This window comes from Emydura macquarii, unplaced genomic scaffold (genome assembly GCF_026122565.2).
Source record: "Emydura macquarii macquarii isolate MOO-44397 ecotype Brisbane River unplaced genomic scaffold, CSIRO-AGI_Emac_v2 contig_1146, whole genome shotgun sequence".
In the NCBI taxonomy this organism is placed as follows: Eukaryota; Metazoa; Chordata; order Testudines; family Chelidae; genus Emydura; species Emydura macquarii.
The window spans coordinates 15,238,929-15,257,853 of NW_027131283.1; the positions used below are offsets into that span (position 1 = coordinate 15,238,929).

Genomic DNA, 18,925 nt, shown 5'->3' on the forward strand with positions numbered 1-18,925 from the left:
AAGCTTGTCTTTCAGAAGAGAGTTGTCAACTAGAATTCACTAATGTGTACTACCCCTTCAAAGGATTTATAAACCTATACATGGGAGTTGACAGCTGGGATTCAGTGACCTGAATGGTATCCTATTAAACTTTATTACATAAATAAATAAAATATTGCCACATTTCTCATCATGGAACTTTCACTGTCTTCCACCCACCCAAAATGTATTTATTTTATCAAGTACATAGTACCAGGCTGCTGTCTGCAACTCATAAAAATGCCATCCTTGGAATATGCATGTACATGCCAAGAATGGTCAGCAATTCTCCCCGTATTACAGGCTTCAGGCCAAACACTAACAGGAGTTCCTGTCACACCAGAGGCTTCTCCAGCAAAAGAAGAACAGGAGCCACTGCTCTGCTTCCTCTTGTGAGAAAAAATGAGACCAGCTGCCCTTGAGATCCTTGTCAGAAGGGGTAGTGAAGTGGAGAAACTGGTCCAGGCTTATCCCTCTTCTCCAAAGGAGCGGGGAGAGAAGCAACACAGAACACCAGTGAACTGAAAGTGAGGTGAGAAAACAAAAATTACGCACCCTTGGCCAACAAGTAATAATGCTTCTCTGCCCTTTTGGGGCTAGGAGAACAAGTGACAAGGGTGCACCAAACTGTCCTAGTTGGCTCCAGAATGGTTTCATTAACAATGAGAGTTTTTCTGTTGGGTCCAGGAGTATGCAGAATGTCTAATAGTTTGAGCTGGGTGTCTTGTATTTCCTCGAGAAGAATCTGAAGCTCTCCAGCAACTCTGCAGAGAAGATCTGGGAACTGCCTGAAGTCATCATGGAGGAGGAAGGGAGTGGGCATAGAAGTCACTGCTTTGTTTCAGGGATTGATGATGGCAGTCTTCGCTGAATCTGGAGCGCCATGTTTCTCCTCCTCTGTCAGATCTGGGAGCAGATCTAAGCTTTCCCTTGAGGGTGGGGGAGCCAAGCGATGACTCTGGCAGACTGGATCAAATCTGCAGAGGGCTACTAGTCCCAAGACCCCCAATATGGCAGTAGAAGGGGTCGATAGGTGGTCACAGGGGCACCCTGAGGCGAAGCTGGTCTCAAACCAGTGCAGTTCTTTTGGATGGTGGAAGACAATTAGAGTAAGGGAAGAGCATTTAGTCGGATGGCTCAGAATCTCCTGATGAGAAGGCTGATTCCAGTTCCAGTGGTAATACTATTAGTGCCATTGGAGGGGTGATGTATTCTGTGTACGGGATGGGTGATCAGCTCGTTCCAACAGTCAGTTTTCTTGGAGGTGATATTATCTCTCTGGAAATGGAGGGCCCTCCAAAGGGGATTCCAGAATCAAGAGAGCGAAAATGTCCTGTGCGGTGGAAATAGATTTGGATCTCCCCAGTGTGAGAGGGTTCTGCTTGTCTGCTGTCGGTGGTGGCACTGATCAGAATTCATTAGTACCAACAGATCCAGGAACTTGGGAGATGTCGGGGATGAGAGTACCAACAGAATATGGGTTTGGGCTTTCTGGTCGTGCATCTGGGACTCTGTATGTCCTAAGGCCTCATGGGCTGAGCAGGTCGGCTTGCTTACACTTGAGTCCAACTTATTTGAAGTGGACTTAGAGGAACACTTAGCCTTGTGCTTATGAGAATGCTTCCTACAAGCCCCACCTTGCGGTCTGTGGAGGTAATTCTCCCACACCAGAGCAGGAGCCCCAATTCTTGCTGAATCACGCTGATGTATGGGTGGCAGGGTTCCCCACCCTGGATCCGATTGGGCCTCATGACCTTCTTCAGAAGGTATTTGCGGAGATGAAGTTCCCGCCCTTCTGAGGTACAGATGAGAAACGATCAGCGGATACAGCACTTTGCCTCAATGTGAGCTTCCCCAAGACAGGACAGGCAGCATTGGTGGTGTGGAATCAAAGAAATAAGCATTACATTTATTAATAGAAATGCTTGGCCTGAAACTGGTCATAGAAGGCCTGGCCTGAAGTTGTAGCCTGAAACTGAAATAGAAGCCCCAGGCTAAGCCATTAACAGAATGCCTCAACTGAAATTAGGATAAAGATGTTAAAACCCCACAAGAGGTCTCTGAACCACACCCGAGAGGCAAGTCTCTGTTATGAGCCTTAAGCTTTATTGAAGTGTGAACAGACTTCACCTGTTTTGATAAGTACCAGTACTTGTCCCTTTGTCTTACCAGCCCCACAGAGACTCACTCCATACAATTAGCTTTCGAACAAGTATTGTGTCACCACCCATCTTTGGGAGTTGACCAGAGTCCCTGAAAACTCCATTGTATACTCAAGTGACTCATTGGGAGTCTCTGGGAGGGCGTCTGGTGTGCCCACTATGCATTGTGATTGTCTACCTTGTTAAGTATAAACTGTTAATCCAATCCCACTATAGGATCAACATGTAAATGAACCTAAGCAACCCCTATATAAGTCTTTTGTATCTGTTAGCCAGTTGAAGTACATTTGCCCAGCATCTAGACATGCTGCTTGACTTCCCTATAGCCACCTGGGTTTTCCCTATGGCTATAGTATTCCCCATAGCTATGGTTATGTGATTGTGTGTGTCACAATTAAAGCTGCACCCGATCCAACTCTAAAATGTAGCAGTGTGATTCTTTTCCACGACAATGGTCGTCACTGACCACGAAGGATCGCGGACAGGAAGCAGAGAGTTTGAAGCCTGGAGTCCTGTGCATAGTCCAGTAACCCTACAGGGGGAATGCCTCTTGGAAACTAGTCTAATGCTAAACAATAAAAACTACTGAAATGGTTAAAACCATTTAGAAAAACAAGGTTACTTACCAGTAACTGATGTTCTTCGAGATGTGTTGCTCATGTCCATTCCACTATAGGTGTGTGCACGCCTCCATGCATAGTTACCCGGAACTTTTTTCCCCTTAGCAGATCCTGTAGCGCCGGCTCCGGCGCCACCTGGAACTCCATGCACATGCCATGGTATATGAGGCGCTTCCGACCCTACACCCCCTCAGTCTGGCAGTGGGCAGGGGGGGTGGGTTGTGGAATGGACATGAGCAACACATCTTGAAGAACAGCAGTTACTGGTAAGTAACCTTGTTTTCTTCTTCGAGTGCTTGCTCATGTCCATTTCACTATAGGTGACTAACAAGCAATACCTGTGGAGGTGGGTCAGAGTTACCAGTGAGCTGCCCTCAGCACTGCTCTGCCAAATCCCTTGTCCTCTGTTGCCTGCTGGATGATGGCGAGGTGGGATGTATGCACTGATGACCAGGTGGTGGCTTTGCAGATGTCCTGCACGGGCACTCTCTCCAGGAAGGCTGTAGACGAGGCTTGAGCTCTGATGGAATGCGCTGTGATGGTTCCCGGAAATGGCATCCTCACCAGCTCGTAGCAAAACTTGATGCATGATGTAATCCATGAGGAGATGCGCTGGGTGGAGACAGGTGAGCCTTTCATCCGGTCACCCACTGTGACGAAGAGCTGTGTCGATTTCCGGAACGGCTTTGTACGCTTGATGTAGAAGTCCAGGGCTCGTCTCACATCCAGCAAGTGCCATCTCCTCTCCTCCTCTGAACTGTGAGGTTTGGGATAAAACACAGGGAGAAAAATATCCTGATTACAATGAAATTGGGAAACCACCTTGGGCAGGAAGACCAGATGTGACCTCAACTGAACCTTGTCCTTATAGAACACTATATAAGGGGGCTCCAGCTCAAGGCCCTAATCTCAGAGACCCTCCATCAGAGGTAATGGCCACCAGGAAGGCTACCTTCCATGATAGCATGAGCAGAGAACATGAAGCCATGGGTTCGAAGGGGGCCCTGTGGGTCTCGAGGGGCCAGGTTGAGATCCGAGGGAGGCACCAGGTCACAGACCTGCGGATAAAGCCTCTCCACCCCCTTAAGGAACTTGATCGACATGGGATGGGAGAACAGTGATCTCCCCTTTAGCGGCTAATGGAAGGCTGAAATGGCCGCCAGGTGAACCTTCAACGAGGCCAGCGCCAGACCCTGGAGCTTTAACTGGAGCAGGTACACCAGCATTGCCTCTATAGGCGAGAGGCTGGGCGGGATACCCCGGGACTCCGACTAACTACCTCCACTTAGCCCAATACATGACCTGTGTAGAAGGCTTCCTGCTGCCAAGCAGAACTTGCTGGACCTCCACTGAGCAGGCTTTCTCTCCCTCCATCAGCCACTGAGCCTCCAGGCCGTGAGATGCAGGGAATCCAGGTCCGGGTACAACAGACAACCATTTTCCTGGGATAGAAGGTCGTGACGCCTCGGGAGCTCCAGGGGTGAAGCGATCAAAAGATCCAGCAGCATGCTGAACCAGTGCTGCCTCGATCAGCTTGGAGCAATCAGTATAATGTCCGCTCCGTCCCTCTTTATTTTCAGCAGAACCTTGAGTACGAGTGGAATGGGAGGGAACGCGTACATGAGAATCGACCCTGTCTCTCAACCCCAGAGAGAGGAGAACCTGGAAGGGCAAAGTCCCATAGATGGATAGCTTCCTCACAGAGGGCTGAGGAGCGTGCTCCCCCCTGCCTGTTTATGTAGAACATGGCTTTGGTGTTGTCTGTCAGCACCTGCACCTGCCTGTCAGGAATCGGAGGAACACCTTGCACATTAGGTGAATGTCCCTCAGCTCTTTCACATCGATGTGCAGGTGTCTCTCCTCCCTCGACCAGAGCATCTGAGTGCTTAGGTTGGCACTGATGTGGGCTCCCCATTGCACATCTGAGGCGTCCGAGATTAGGGTGACCGACGGGACCAGTTTCTCCAATGGAATGCCCTTCAGCACTGACCGGGGAGTCCACCAGCAGTCTAGGGAGGCTAAGACGGGCAGGGGAACTGTGACCACCCAGTCCAGTGGGTGTCTGCTCGGAACATATACCGAGGCTAACCATGCCTGAAGCTGTCTGAGTCTCAGGCGAGCGAGTCTCACTACATATGTGCAGGCTGCCATGTGGCCTAACAGCTGTAGGCAGTGCCTGTTGTCGTGGGGCATCGGTGCAGCTGGGAGAGGATAGAGACCATCGCCTCGAAACGTGGCTGAGGCAGGAAGGCTCTGGCTTGGGAAGTATCCAGGGTGGTCCCAATGAATTCTATGCTTTGCACTGGGGTTACTGTGGACTTCTGCTCGTTTATGAGCAGTCCCAGCCTGCTGCACGTGAAGCAAGTGAGGGTCACACTCTCCTGCACTTGGGACCTGGACCTGCCCCTGATCAGCCAATCGTACAGGTAAGAAAAAATTTGCACACCCTTTCGTCTCAGGTAGGCAGCCACTACCGCCATGCACTTGGTGAACATCCTTGGAGCCGAAGACAGGCCAAAGGGCGGGGCTGTAAACTGGTAGTGGGAGCCAGCTACCATGAAACGGAGGAAGCGCCTGTGGCTGGGGAGGATGGACACATGAAAGTATGCGTCCTGGACGTCGAGGGTGGCATACTAGTCTCCTGGATATAGGGAAGGGATTATGGAAGCTAGGGAGACCATGCGAAAATTGAGTGTTTTGACATATTTGTTTAGACGACACAGGTCTAATATGGGCCTCAGATCCCCCTTCGCCTTGGGGATGAGGAAGTACCTCAAATAGAACCTTTTCCCCCTTCTGCCTTGAGACCGTTTCCACCGCTCCCAGGTTGAGGAGGGTGTCCACCTCCTGTAAGAGGAGTTGCTCGTGAGAGGGGTCCCTGAAGAGGGACTGTGGGGGAGGGTTGTTGGGGGGGTAGATGTAGCCTTCAGGGCATAACCCCCCAAGACTATCCCAAGGACCCAACGGTCCGAAGTGATTTTGGCCCATTCGGGGTAGAAGGGTTTTAGCCTGTTTAAGAAGGGGCGGGATGGATCCAGGAGAGCTGCCAGGGCGCCACCCTTGGGCGCATCGTCAAAATTATCTCCTTTGGTTGCCCGACCTCCTAGGGGGCCCTTGCTGGGGAGCTGAGAACGAGCTAGTGGACTGATTCCTCCTTCTAAACCCCCTATTTTTGTCCCGTTGTCTATAGGGTTGGAAAGAACTGGGCTGAGACCTTGGCTGCTGCTGCACCTGGAGGCATGACTGACACCTACAAAACTGGGGCGTGTAAAGGCCCAGGGAGTGAAGCGTGGCCCTGGAGTCCTTCAGACTGTGCAACTTCACATCAGACTGGCCCGAAAATAAGGCCGATGCATCAAAGGAGAGGTCCTGAATCGATTGCTGCACCTCCTGGGATAGCCCCAAGGACTGCAGCCATGAGCACCTTCGCATAGAAATAGCAGAGGCTATATCCTCACCCGCCGAGTCAGCAGCGTCCCAGGACGTCTGGAGCACTGTTCTAGCTACTGCAGTCCCCTCCTCCATGATTTTATTAATGTCTGTGGCCTGGTCCTGGGGCAGGGCCTCAGTGAACTGTCTGAGGGAGTCCCACAGGTTGAAATTATACCTGTCCAGGAGCGCCTGCTGGTTGGCAATCCTAAACTGAAGGCTTGCCATTGAATAAATCTTTCTCCCAAACAAGTCCAGCTTCTTATTGTCCTTGTTTTTGGGAGTCGACCCTGGTTGACCCTATCTATCCTGCTGGTTCGCAGCATCTACTACCAGGGTTCCCGGGGCAGGGCGGGTGAACAAATACTCAAACCCCTTGGCCGGGACGTAATATTTTTTCTTGGCTGACTCTGACGTCGGGGCGACCGAGGAAGGGGTTTTGCCATAGGGCCTGCACAATCTTAAGGACCCCTTCGTGGACTGGGAGGGCCACTCGAGCTGGGGTAGCTGCCGCCAGCACATTAAAGAGGCTAGCTGCGGCCTCTTTTCGCTCCTCCACCTCCAGCCCCAAGTTGGAGGCAACTCTCTTGAGCAGCTCCTGGTATGCCCTGAAATCATCCATGGCGCAGAGTGGTCCTGGGAGACTGTCTTGTCAGGTGAGGAGGATTTCAGTGGTGCAGCCTGCGGGTGTGCCACTTCCTAGTGAAAGGTTGTACCCGCTGAAGTTCCCTCCTGGGGGTCCAACTCCTCATCCAAGGAGTGATGCCAATAGGCCTTCTCCTGTACAGGAGGCATGGACTATAGCCCCAACGATGTAATGGATTGGGGCCCAATAAGGCCATTGGGGCATCCATTGTCCTTGGGGCCAGCCTGGGGCTAACTGCATCACGGGCTCTGGAACCTTATGGGGGCATCAACTTGCCCAACAACTGCCCCCCAGGAGACCCCAAAGCATCATTGGAGTCAGAGCCCTGGACCTGCGGTACCGTGTCTGTCCCAGGTCACAGGCACTCCTTCGTGTCAGGGAACGCCCCCTCCAGTCCTCCGACCTGGAGGACGATGAGGACTGCCTCCGTCACTGCAAGGGGTGCCAACGAGCGGGGTCACACTCCAAAGAGCTAGAAGTACTGGAGTGTCATCTCAGTACCAACTATTTACGATGTCGCTTGCCTTGCGGCTCTGTAGCAGCCTTCTGTGTCCGAGGTTGGTGCCGTTCCGAACTCCTTGGTACCGAGCCAGACTCCGACAACCGGGTTCCGTGCTGCCTCGGTGTGGGCAAACTCATCGGTGCTGGATCCTCCGACGACAACCGGGTTCTGCACCACCTGGGTGCAGGCGAACTCCTCAGTGCCGGAGAGCAGGAACAGGAGCTGTCCGAGCTCTGCCTAGCAGACCTCGACCGGTGCCGCCTCCTGGCTTGTGCTGCCTCCAATGCCGGGGATCGACATCCACGCTGAGAGGGAGATGCCACGTCCCATGTCGATGCAGGTCGGCTCAATTACACCGACCTGGAGCGACTACTAGGGGAGCGGCTCTGCTCTACCCTAGGTGACTGTCCAGCAGGAGATCTCCCTTACCATACCGGGGATCTCCTCCGCCATTCAGGGGGACCCAATGCGGGTTTCCCCTGTGACAACGGCCCCTTCTCCCTCGGCGGAGGGTGGGGCAGAAGCAGCAGAGGCAAGGCCAACAAGGCTCTTGCCACCTGAAAAGCCTCCAGCGTTGACGGTGTAGGCAGGGCACTCTCCCACTCCCAGAAGTCAGGGGAGGCTCCCTAACTGGAGATGCAGGCCCTGGAGAAGGATCTTGACAGGCCGAGTTTGGTGCATCTCCTCACTCAACCCCGCCCGCATCGACAGTGCAGGGGAGTGTCCACGCTCCACGCACTGCTTCCTCTTCTTCTTCAGTACCGACGAAGTTGTGCACTGCCGAGTCGCAGATGGTGCCGACGGCACACTCTGTACCGATGCCACACTTGGTACCGAGGCAGAGCAGGTCGGCTCGGACGCCAGGCAGAGCGCTGCCTCCATCAGCAGGGCTTTCAACCAGATTTCTTTGTCCTTTTGAGTCCTCGGTTTGAAAGCCTTGCAGATTTTACACTTATCCTTCCTGTGGGCTTCCCCAGGCACTTAAGACAACTGTCGTGGGGATCGCTGAGCGGGAAGGCCTTTCTGCAGGAGGCACACGGCTTGAAGCCAGGTGACCGGGGCATGGCCTGGCCACGTGAAGTCCCAGCAGGGACTGCCTTATCTCTAACTACACTTAACAATTACTTAACTAACTAAAACTAAACACAGAATACAAAACAAGTTCAAACAAGGGGAATAGTATTTGCCGTGAGCATGACTAGTTCCGGCAACCGTCATGGACGGAAAGAAGGAACTGAGGAGGCGTAGGGCTGGCAGTGCCTCACATACCACGGCATGTGCACAGGGCTCCAGGGGGCGCCGGAGCAGGCCCTATGGGACCTGCTAAGGGGAAAAAAGTTCCGGGTAACCATGCATGGAGGCGTGTACACACTTATAGTGGAATGGACATGAGCAAGCACTCGAAGAACTAGATTATTTTTATTTTGTGAAATGAAGCCCAAGTTGCAGACACTAAAGTTTCCAACCCAGACCATGAAGTGATAAGAAGGAACTGGAGCAGCGGTTGGTCCTCCCCACCCTTCACCCCTTTGGTCAGAGGCACGGGGTGAGCCAGGGCACATGCATGGACCAACAGACACTGCTTTCAAATTCTCTGGGTCCAGGTGTATGGTGCATAACCCACAGAGGAATACAATAGAGACCAGCAGTTGAAGAAGAATTCCTCTTTTTCAAATGACAAGGAATATGAAGAGGAGGAGATAGAGAAGGCTGTTTTCTCCCCATATTTCTTCAAGTTCCCCTCAGACTACCAATACTTTAGGGGACAAGGCATCTTTTTATGGTTTGGTCATTAAAAACCAGTCCCCTTTTTTAGTTTATTATTACCTCCATGTCATTACTAATATAGTGACTGCTGGAGAAGATCTTATGCAAAAAAGTTACTAGGCCCTAGCTACTCTCTGTAGATAAGAGACCCTAACAGTGCAGAGCAGTAACTGTCTCTGAATCCCATTGCCATCAGTATCCAAAGCATGCTGAAAAAGAAGGGGCATAGAGGTGCTTGGAGAGGTGGACCAGGGAAAAAGGATTTCTAACCACTTTCAGGGTTACAGGGAACTTACACCACACACACTTTGTAAATTTGTCTTGCTGCTGTTCATATGTATTTTTAGAAGTAGTTGCTATTGCTCCTGTGTGCTTTACATGACTTCTGCTATGCTGCTGCTGGTAATAGTCTCTGGATAAAGAACAACTTTTGGTCTATTGCCAGGACCACCATCAGGTTCTCTTGCTACTAATTCTTTCTGAACTATCTGAGGTTTATGCATGCTTGCATGGAGTAACAAGAAGTGGACAGTGCTGGAGTCTAATTAGTAACTGATTTACATAACTCCTGAAATGGGATTGCAAATTTGATTGTGCTATTTTTAGGAGCTGAGAGTTGTGCCAAGGTACAGGCAAGATCAAGGAACAGAGAGGCATGTCAGTTGGTAGCAAGAAAAGTAGATGATTTTTAGTTATGAAATCAAATGTACATAGAAAACTCAATACTATTTCCAAAAGTAGACAGATCTATAACATTAACTCTTGAAGTACCTTCCAACATAGTTCCCCTCATTTAAGTACAGAAACATCCTTCACAAATCATTGATGCTTTTTCTTCTTTTGCATATATAGATTATTAACTTCTAATGCATTTTAATATACCAGAAAGCCTAATGAGGACCTAAAACTTAACTTTAAGTAGAAGACAAGAAACCTCTGAGTCAGCTAACAGAAGAATTCTGCCAATCTACAGCTTGTCATCTAACAGTGTTCAACGCTTCATTCTTCGGGTCTTTATTTCCTTTTATCTTCCTTTTTCTCCTCTTTGAGTTTTGCCTTGTCCTTTTTCTTACTAGTATTTTTAGGTTTTTCTTGTTCTTCTTGTTAGCTTTACACTTCAATTTTTCTTTTCTTTCCTCTCTGGCTTTGTCTTTCTTTACCTTGTTTTCCATATTCTCTAGATTCAGGGTTCTCCAAGGAAGCTCATTCGCACTTTGAAGTTGTTGGGTTTTTTTTTAATTAGAGTAACCATTTAGACCACCCTCTTCACCACCACTAGTATCATTGTCAGTGGCAGTTCTAATTATGGCTTCCATTATAGATTCATGCACAGACCATGTAAAGTTTGGGACTGTGGAAAAGAAGCTCACTGTTCCTGACTTCAGTAGTCTACAAGCTTTCCAGGGAGCTAGACTTTTTAAAAATCCAGATTGGGCCAAAATATTTGTTGATCAATTCTAAATTGTGCTCAAGAAGGCCTCTTCCATTTGACCTCAAGCTAGAGAAAGGGAAGAATGGATCTGTTATTGTAGCAATCCTTGTGCACCAGGTCCTGGGTTGAGAAGAAGAGGACCCTGTCTAGAGTCTGCCATAACATTTGAGCGGCCTTGCAAAACAACGTTTGCCATTTCCAATACTCATTCCACAGATATAACCTATTTTTATTTCCACCTCAGAAACTGGTTTATATCAGTTTATGTCTTCAAAATTAACATAATAAAAAACCAGGAGGGGTGGGGGTAGAAATAATCTTAAATAAATAAAAATTGAGATTCTCATCGACTCCAGTAGTTCCCAAATTGGGTGGTTGGAGGCTGAGTGGGGAGCACAGCTGCAGACTGTGGATTCCAAAGGTAACTTCTGCTGTAACCACAACCTCAAGTCAGAAAATGGAGAAAACAGTATCCATGGATGCCACCTCTTTCCATTTTAGCTTAAAGGAATTTTATGCTTTTATCTGATATTGGAATTCCCATCAGTGTTAGTTGGTTACACATCATAAGACAACCAATCAAGAGAGGAAACCTATACCATGTGTATTATGTAACTATTTTGATTAGTCTAAATTCTGAAAATTCACAATTTGAATATTTGTGAATGACCAAGAGGGAATGAATTATTTGCTGAAAAAAAATTACAAACAATTTCTCATCATGAATACATATGAATATGCTGCAATCATCTTATAAAGAACTGAACAGGAAAATTCCACATGAGAAATTATTCACCAAGTTCTAGTGTACTATATACTCAATATAAAACCTTAAAATGTTTCCTGTGTATGCTTTATTTATCTTAGATGAATCTACAAGAGACTAACTCATTTTGCATATATTCCACATTGACTCTCAATGCAGAAACCAACTGTTGTAAACACTATATATTTCACACACCACCAAGCTCTGCAAACAGAGACCCAAATCAAGAAAACAGTACACAAGAAATCCTGTAGCTTAAGCATACTGTTTTACTGCAACTGCCAGACAGATGATGTTTATATCTCATGCATCACCCACCTGAGACTAGCCAAAAGGTTAATCTTGAAGTTTGCATAAGAAATGGATTACTAAATGGACCTTTTCAGAATGACTGGTATACAAAGAACACAACTAAAAACAAATCAACCCATTAGACCATAAATGGCCCCAATAATATAAATCCCAGACTATTTTTATAAGATTTAATTCTGAGAAAAGAATGAAAATAAACTGACATACGATGTTTGTTTGGCATCTGGACTATTCATATATTTTGTACCTTGTCCAACATCAGCCTTCCTACGAGCTTCTGAAAGATAGAACCTGGGCAAGGGGTATGATGAAAACATTGGCCAGGGATATGGATCAGTGCCCTAAAAAATTAACCAGAACAAAGTGATATTAGGAGGTGAATTAATAGCAGTTTATCCAACTCATCCACAGGTAAAGCTTGCATATTGTATAATTAATCTCCAACAGATTTTTCAGAATTATTGATACTATAATGTTATGATTTTCTATAATTAAAAGAAAAAGTAATAAATACAAAAGCCAGTAAGTATTTGAGCCAGAATGTTGAACCAACTTGCTCTAGTAACTATTGCTGACAATTTTGATTTTACTATTTTTTCATTGAAAGTTATAGCTTTCAAAAGAAATACTTTATTTCCAATTTTATACATTGAACTAGCTGTCTTTTCTGTGCTGACAGTAATTTCCATCTCCTCCTTAGGAGAGTGACAGTCAGTAGAAAACCATAGCACTTAAAGGAACCTGCCTAACAAATATTGCACTGTGAGAATACTGATGAGAGCTCCATGTATTTGATACCGCAGATGAAATGCAAGCAGGGTAAAACCATCTGATAAAAGGCATATGTTACAGACAGAAATCTACAAAAGGTTAAATAAATCATTTCCATAGTTAGAGAAACAGATTTTTAATAAAAAATATAATCACCTGACATGAACATGGCATTACCTGAGCACATATTAGCCTTTTGACAATAGGAATAACATCTTTGCTATGTAAATCTCTTCACCTGCAATGGAAAGTGCTAATACTCTTGTTGTGCAGGCAGTTGTCAGTTGATGCTAATAACATTTATATTGTGAATTAGCAGTAGGAATATTTAAACTTTTAGGACCAGCACAAGAACAATTGTTAAACTTTTCCTTCTAACCTTATTTAGTATTCTTAGAGGCAAAATCCGTTCGGTTGGTCCTCCTGTAAGATTTATCCTAACAAGAACATGATTTCTTTCTACCGATAGACCATCAATTATAAAATTTCTGAAAAAACAAACAAATTTGATTTGCCTTTGAGTGTTGCTCTCGGGAAAATATTCAAAGATGCTAATAATTCTAGACACACACAATAATTAAAGAGCTAAATTGAGACATACTTGTATAAGGAAAAATATATATAATAAGATTCCAGGATTGTCACACTAAGCCTAGAATGTCTCTTGAGTGAGTGTGAAGTGACAGATACAGTTACAAGCCTGGCTGAGAGCTCCTTTTGTTCAGAATATCAACAGGTTCAATCATCGCTGGAATCTGCAGTTCGTGTCTAATTTTTTTTCAAGTTCTCAGCCATTTTGACTTTATGAATTATGCTACATGACAGCAAAGCACATATCTATTCCATGCCAAGAGTCCTAGATCATTGTGATATCAGAGGTAACTCAATCCATAACCACTCAATCTAATTTGTGTGCAATAGTTTCACTGGTTCTATAAGGGAGACTGCACAGATGGTGGATTACTTGACCCAAATGCCACAGTTAAAACACCCACACAACAACAAAACCAGCACTCACAATAACCCCTAACACACACAGCACTCATGACAGCATACACCCTTCTTTTGCAAACCACACAAATCTTCCAGCACAGTCCCCAGAGACAAATCAACACAAACAGAATACATAATAATCCCAAACACACATAGCCTTGCACCGCAGTGCACACACACCTGTTTTTGCTGCCCTTTAATAGTCTGTCCTTGGGGTTTGGTAGGGAAGCATGGCCTAATGGTCACGGCCACAACCCGTGACCAGTTGGAGAGTTGTGGGGAGAGGATTACCAATGTCCAGGGTCCACCAGTAGACATTCTATCTCCGGGGTGGGTTCTCCCTTCCCTTAAGGGCAGCCTCTACTGTGCACTGCTGGAGCTGTGGGCTGCAAGTTTGCTCTCTTCCAGCTCTGCCCCATGCAAATGAGCTGTTTCTCTCTCTTTTAAATGCTCCATCAGATGGAGCATTTGCTGCAGCTGTGCTGGGGCGGGGTTGGCTTGGCCCAAAATAATCCCTTAACCCCTTGTTGCCCACTGTGGGGTTTGTACAACCCATCACACACCCATACAAATCAACAAAAACCTACCAGCCAACACACACGCCCCAACCCTCAGGCATACTTACCATGAAACCATAAACCTGAGTAGCAAAGCCATTCTGACTTTACGAATTATACCACTGACACAGCATAGGCTTTCAGCTACTAATAGGGTACTAAGAACAACTCTCACAGCCTGAAGAGGGCTAAAGGAATCTTGGGTCTTGGGCTTGTAGGAATAAGTGGGCTTTGCATGCCTACTTCCTACCTGAGGCAGATCAGAAGTGAGTGGCTGGGTTGGGATATTGAATTTGGGGGTCCCTTTGCTACACCTGCCAACTCAATTGCTAGGACACCTGAAACCAAGTGGGGAGGGGAAGTTTAAAATTTACTGCTGATATAGGCCAAAAGCAAATTACTACTCCAGAAGCAAAGCAAAGCAGGAGGGCATAGTGATTCAGAATTTACATACCACCCTTTGCTCAAAACTGTGCCTAAAGTCGCAATCTAGCCCAAAGTACATTTGTTTTAGAAAGTAAAAACACTTTCAGTTTTCATATATGGAGTCTGCTCTAAGAACATAGTGTGTAGCCATTATTTCGAAAGATAATAGGCCCAACCCTCACTTGGTATAAACCAGTTATATACACCAGTTGAGGATTTAAACAGTATTATTTGGGTCTCAAGTCTATACCAATCACATTTATAAACACCATGACAAGTTCTTAATGTGCAACATACTGCGAGAACTAAGAACAAACTGATTCTAATTTCAGTAATGTTTCATTGCTTTATGATGTGCTGCGCTGCACTACAGGCATCTCTTTAAGGAGAACGTGGTCTATTTACACAGGACAATTTTATTTTGGTAATCAGCAATTAGAAGTCATAAGAGGAGGAGAGAGAGCTGAGATTACAAAGAGGGAAATTCAAGGTATATTTATTTGTACATATCATATCTTTATAAGGGCCCTTTAATAACAAAACTTGAAAATCACATTTACATCTGAAAATGTTGTGCCTACTATTATTACTATTATTTTAGGATTACTGTACATTAAAGCGACTAGAGACCAAATATTTCTGTCTTTTTTTTTGGTTTGTTAACTTTGCATTTTTTATTATTAAAGATTAAGGCCTCAATCTTGCAAAACATGCATGTAAGTAATTTTACATATGTTAGGAGACTGATTTCAATGGGTGTATTTGGCTGAGTAAATATATTCAAGTGTGTAAGTATTTGCTGGACTGAGTCTAAATAACATCATATTTATATGGATAATTTCTTACCCTGGTCCTTCAGAAGTTTCTATGACATTCTCCTTCTGGTCATTTAGAAGCACTTGTGATATTTTATATTGAGACTCTAAAAGTAGAAGTGTATCTAGATCACAGCACAACACACTTAGCAACCTGTAGAAGGACACACATTGAAATTAAACCATCACTTAATAATCCGGTAATACAGAATAAGGCAGACCAGAATAAATGTATGAGATCTCAAAGTAAAAAAGAAAAAAAAGTGCTTTTAAAAACCTGGGTAGAACTAGGACACAAAGCATTCCTTTATATCCGTTTACTAGCCACTCCAGTAGCATGTCCCTAAGCAAACAGAGAATAGTTCCTAACTATTTTAATTTACCCTGAACAATTGGAGAAAATATTCACAAACATATGATGGTCAGCTTAGTCTGCGACTGGACCTCACAGAAAACCAACTTCATGTGGAATTAATAAAAAAATCAATGCACTGAAATGTCAAGAAATGATACAGCACTGACTAAGCAGGTGATGTAACTTCTAATTAGGTTCTGTTGTAAAAGAGTCAATATAAAAAACCCCCATAAAAATTCATATTCTTATAGAAAATAAGTACTCTATTGTATAGACAAATTTTATGCAAAATTCAAAAACAACAAAAGATTTAGCAAACAATTAAAACAATGCATCTTTATATCAGAACATTTTGGCAAGTAAAGGTAACAATTAAAGGTAACACCACATGACACCAAACTAAATACAGTTTTATTTTACAATATCAGGTTAAATTCACAATGATAATGCTCTCTTTCTAGCATGACATTTACTTGATGTAGAATCTGAGGAATAGCCAGGATAATATATGAAGCACTGAAATTGTAAACTTTTTTTATTTTTTAACATAAATCTGGTTATCAGAACATCCATCAAAATTATTTAATTGAAAATGTCCTATTTATGGAAAAATATATCACTAAAATTCTTGTTGCTGTTTTCATTTTCTTTTATCATAGACGTAAAACACATCATAAATTATGTCAGATTAGAATTATGTTTTGCATTCATGTAAGATTTGATGTAAACTAGAGAATACATATTGTAGTCTGTTAGGTAGTTTTCATTTTCTTCCTTGTAAGTCGCAACATGTTTTTATAGAAAACAGGAAAAATTCAGCACCCTTACTCGCGATAATTTAATATCTGCATATTCAAGTGATGATAAACAAGGAATTCATAGCCAAAATGACTATTTTTTTAAACTCAGACCTGCTCAGTTTAAATCCTGTTTAAACTGCATTACTATTTATTTTCTATTAACTGGTGCTTATCTATGAGATCATAGATTCATTCTTAGCACTTTTCTAAATACAAGAGAATCAGCAACATCTGGACAGCAGTATTTTGTGTGTTTCAAATAGCCAAGACAGAAGAAAAATACTTCATCTATACAGGGGTTCTCAAACTGGAGGTCGGGACCCCTCAATGGGTCACAACGTTATTATGCCATAGCTGCAGCTGTCAGTCCCATGCATGGCTGACAGTCAGAGCCTTTCAGAGCTAGGTGGCCGAGAGTGAAGGCAACGGTGCCCCACAGCAGTGCAGACGCAAGGGTGAGATGGCATGGGGTGGTCATCACAGTCTGAAATATTTTCAAAGAGGGCCGCAGAAAAAAATGGAAACCCCTGGTAAAACCCTTGCAACTTCTCTAGGACAAACCACCTCATGTTACTCACTGATACAGACAAGACTAATAGCTGGTCTACTAATATAATCAGGCCATTACAGTGGTGTCTTGGAGTACTTTTGGGGTAACACTTTGCAATGTACACATATCCATAGTAATAGACTCAAGGAACACAATACATTTACCTTATCAAAAGAAAGTTAAAGAGTCACTTGATTACAGTCTACAAGTATCTATATGGGGAACAAATATTTGATAATGGGCTCTACAATATAACAGACAAAAGTATCCCAAGATCCAATGTCTGGAAGTTGGAACTAGATAAATTTAGTCTACAAATAAGGTATAAATTTCTAACAGTGAGGGCTAATAACCACTGGAACAATTTATGAAGGGTCATGGTAATTTTCCATCCATTGCAATTTTTAAATATCGTTTGGATTTAATTTTTTTTTTTTTAATTAAAGATACGCTCTAGTTCAAAACAAATTACTTTGGAAAAGTTGTATGGCGTGTATTACACAGAAGGTTAGATTAGATGATCACAAATGTACCTTTTGGCCTTGGAATCTATTAATATTTGTAGTATTTTGGATTATATCGAGTGTACTGTATATCTATTTTCCCCTACGTAGCAGCTCCTTACTAATGTAGCTTATGTATGAGTCAAGCACGTTGAAGTGCTATCCTAAAAATGAATACTTTCCTGAATCATGGCAAAAAGGCATTAGCTTTGATGTTGTACTGAGAACCTTAACTTTTGCAACAACTAGCTTTTCACTAAAAATCTCACTGTTTTGTTTGTTTTTAACTGGAAAGGTATATTTCCCTTTTCCTCCAATCTAACTCAAAACTGCATTAACTGTAGACTCCAACTGATATTTTGGTATGTAACTATACAATACAAAAATTTTCACAAAATACTTAATCATATGCACAAAGGTAAGACTATTCTTACACTTTCATTCTTTTGAAGCTTTAATTAAATTCAAGTAAAAAACAATTAGTGATTTTTAATATGTAAACCACCTTTTTTTTTTTTTTAAACCTATTGGCATATTTAGCATAGAGGTTTTATATTTTATTTACTCATAAAATTTGCCTTCAAAACAAATACTGATTTGTTAATGTATTCCAAGTATGAATGCAGAGATGCTGAGGATATCAATATTTATATTTAATGTTTTATAAAGATTTATTGAACCAAAAGAAATAAAATCTTATTTGCTCTTGTGAAATATTTGCTGTTCTTGTGAAATATTTGTGCTATGAATGTTATTACCCTGAATTACTTATGAGTAATCAGTCAAAGACATTTTATTGCAATGCACTCAACATTAATGCTATATCAAAATCATTTTTATGTACAGGTTTGCTTATATGAATTAGGAACTTATTTGAATACCTTTGACAATTTGCTTTGAAGGTTGTCAGAAGTCAAAAGCAACAAGACTACAGTAAGTTTGTTTATAAGAGATTGTATCCTATTTACCAAGACAAATGGCTACATCCAAAGTTGTTGATTGACATTCTGTAAGAGACATGGAAATGTTCTGGACTCAGAGGAGAAGAATATGCCTCTGAAATTTGTGAGGTGGCCACTTGGTCATCTCCTTATATCCTCATCTGCCATTGTATCTGTTTCTCATCTGCTGATGTATCTTCGCTATTAGGTATTCCAAAAGTTACCATCAGGTAAACTCACCTCCTCTGGCTCTCTGCTCTCAACATCTGCTCTCTTTAATTGTCACTATATATTTTGGGAGAAGAAAGAATGAACAAGGGGAATTACTGATTAGTAATTCTGTATGTTGCACCATCTTTTCTCCCAGCATATATCACTTCTTTTTCTATTTGCAAGTGTCTCTTGGTTTATTTTCCCCCCTTCATTTCTCATCCATTACTTTGCTCTGGAAATCTCTAACTTGAAAGGAAATAGGTAGAAAGGTGCTTTACATACTAGTTTTGACTGAAGCTTTGCTTCATTGCTTCTGGTAGGTGGAGTCAATGGTGTGGTGACCTGGT

The 18,925-nt window shown here is 43.8% G+C and overlaps 1 protein-coding gene across 4 annotated transcripts in view; it reads right to left on the reverse strand.

Moving 5' to 3' along the window:
- TBC1D32 (TBC1 domain family member 32) overlaps positions 1 to 18,925 on the reverse strand; it is a 158,911-nt gene that overhangs the window by 62,857 nt on the left and 77,129 nt on the right. For all 4 annotated transcript variants that reach the window (XR_010919439.1, XM_067546666.1, XM_067546668.1 and 1 more), the window contains exons 24-26: positions 15,248 to 15,370; positions 12,805 to 12,913; positions 11,902 to 11,995 (exon numbers count right to left, since the gene is read on the reverse strand). Coding sequence is in view for 3 of the 4 variants with exons in the window: in XM_067546666.1 (XP_067402767.1) it covers positions 11,902 to 11,995; positions 12,805 to 12,913; positions 15,248 to 15,370 (326 nt within the window). In the remaining variant the exon portion in view is untranslated. The remainder of the gene's footprint in view (positions 1 to 11,901; positions 11,996 to 12,804; positions 12,914 to 15,247; positions 15,371 to 18,925) is intronic.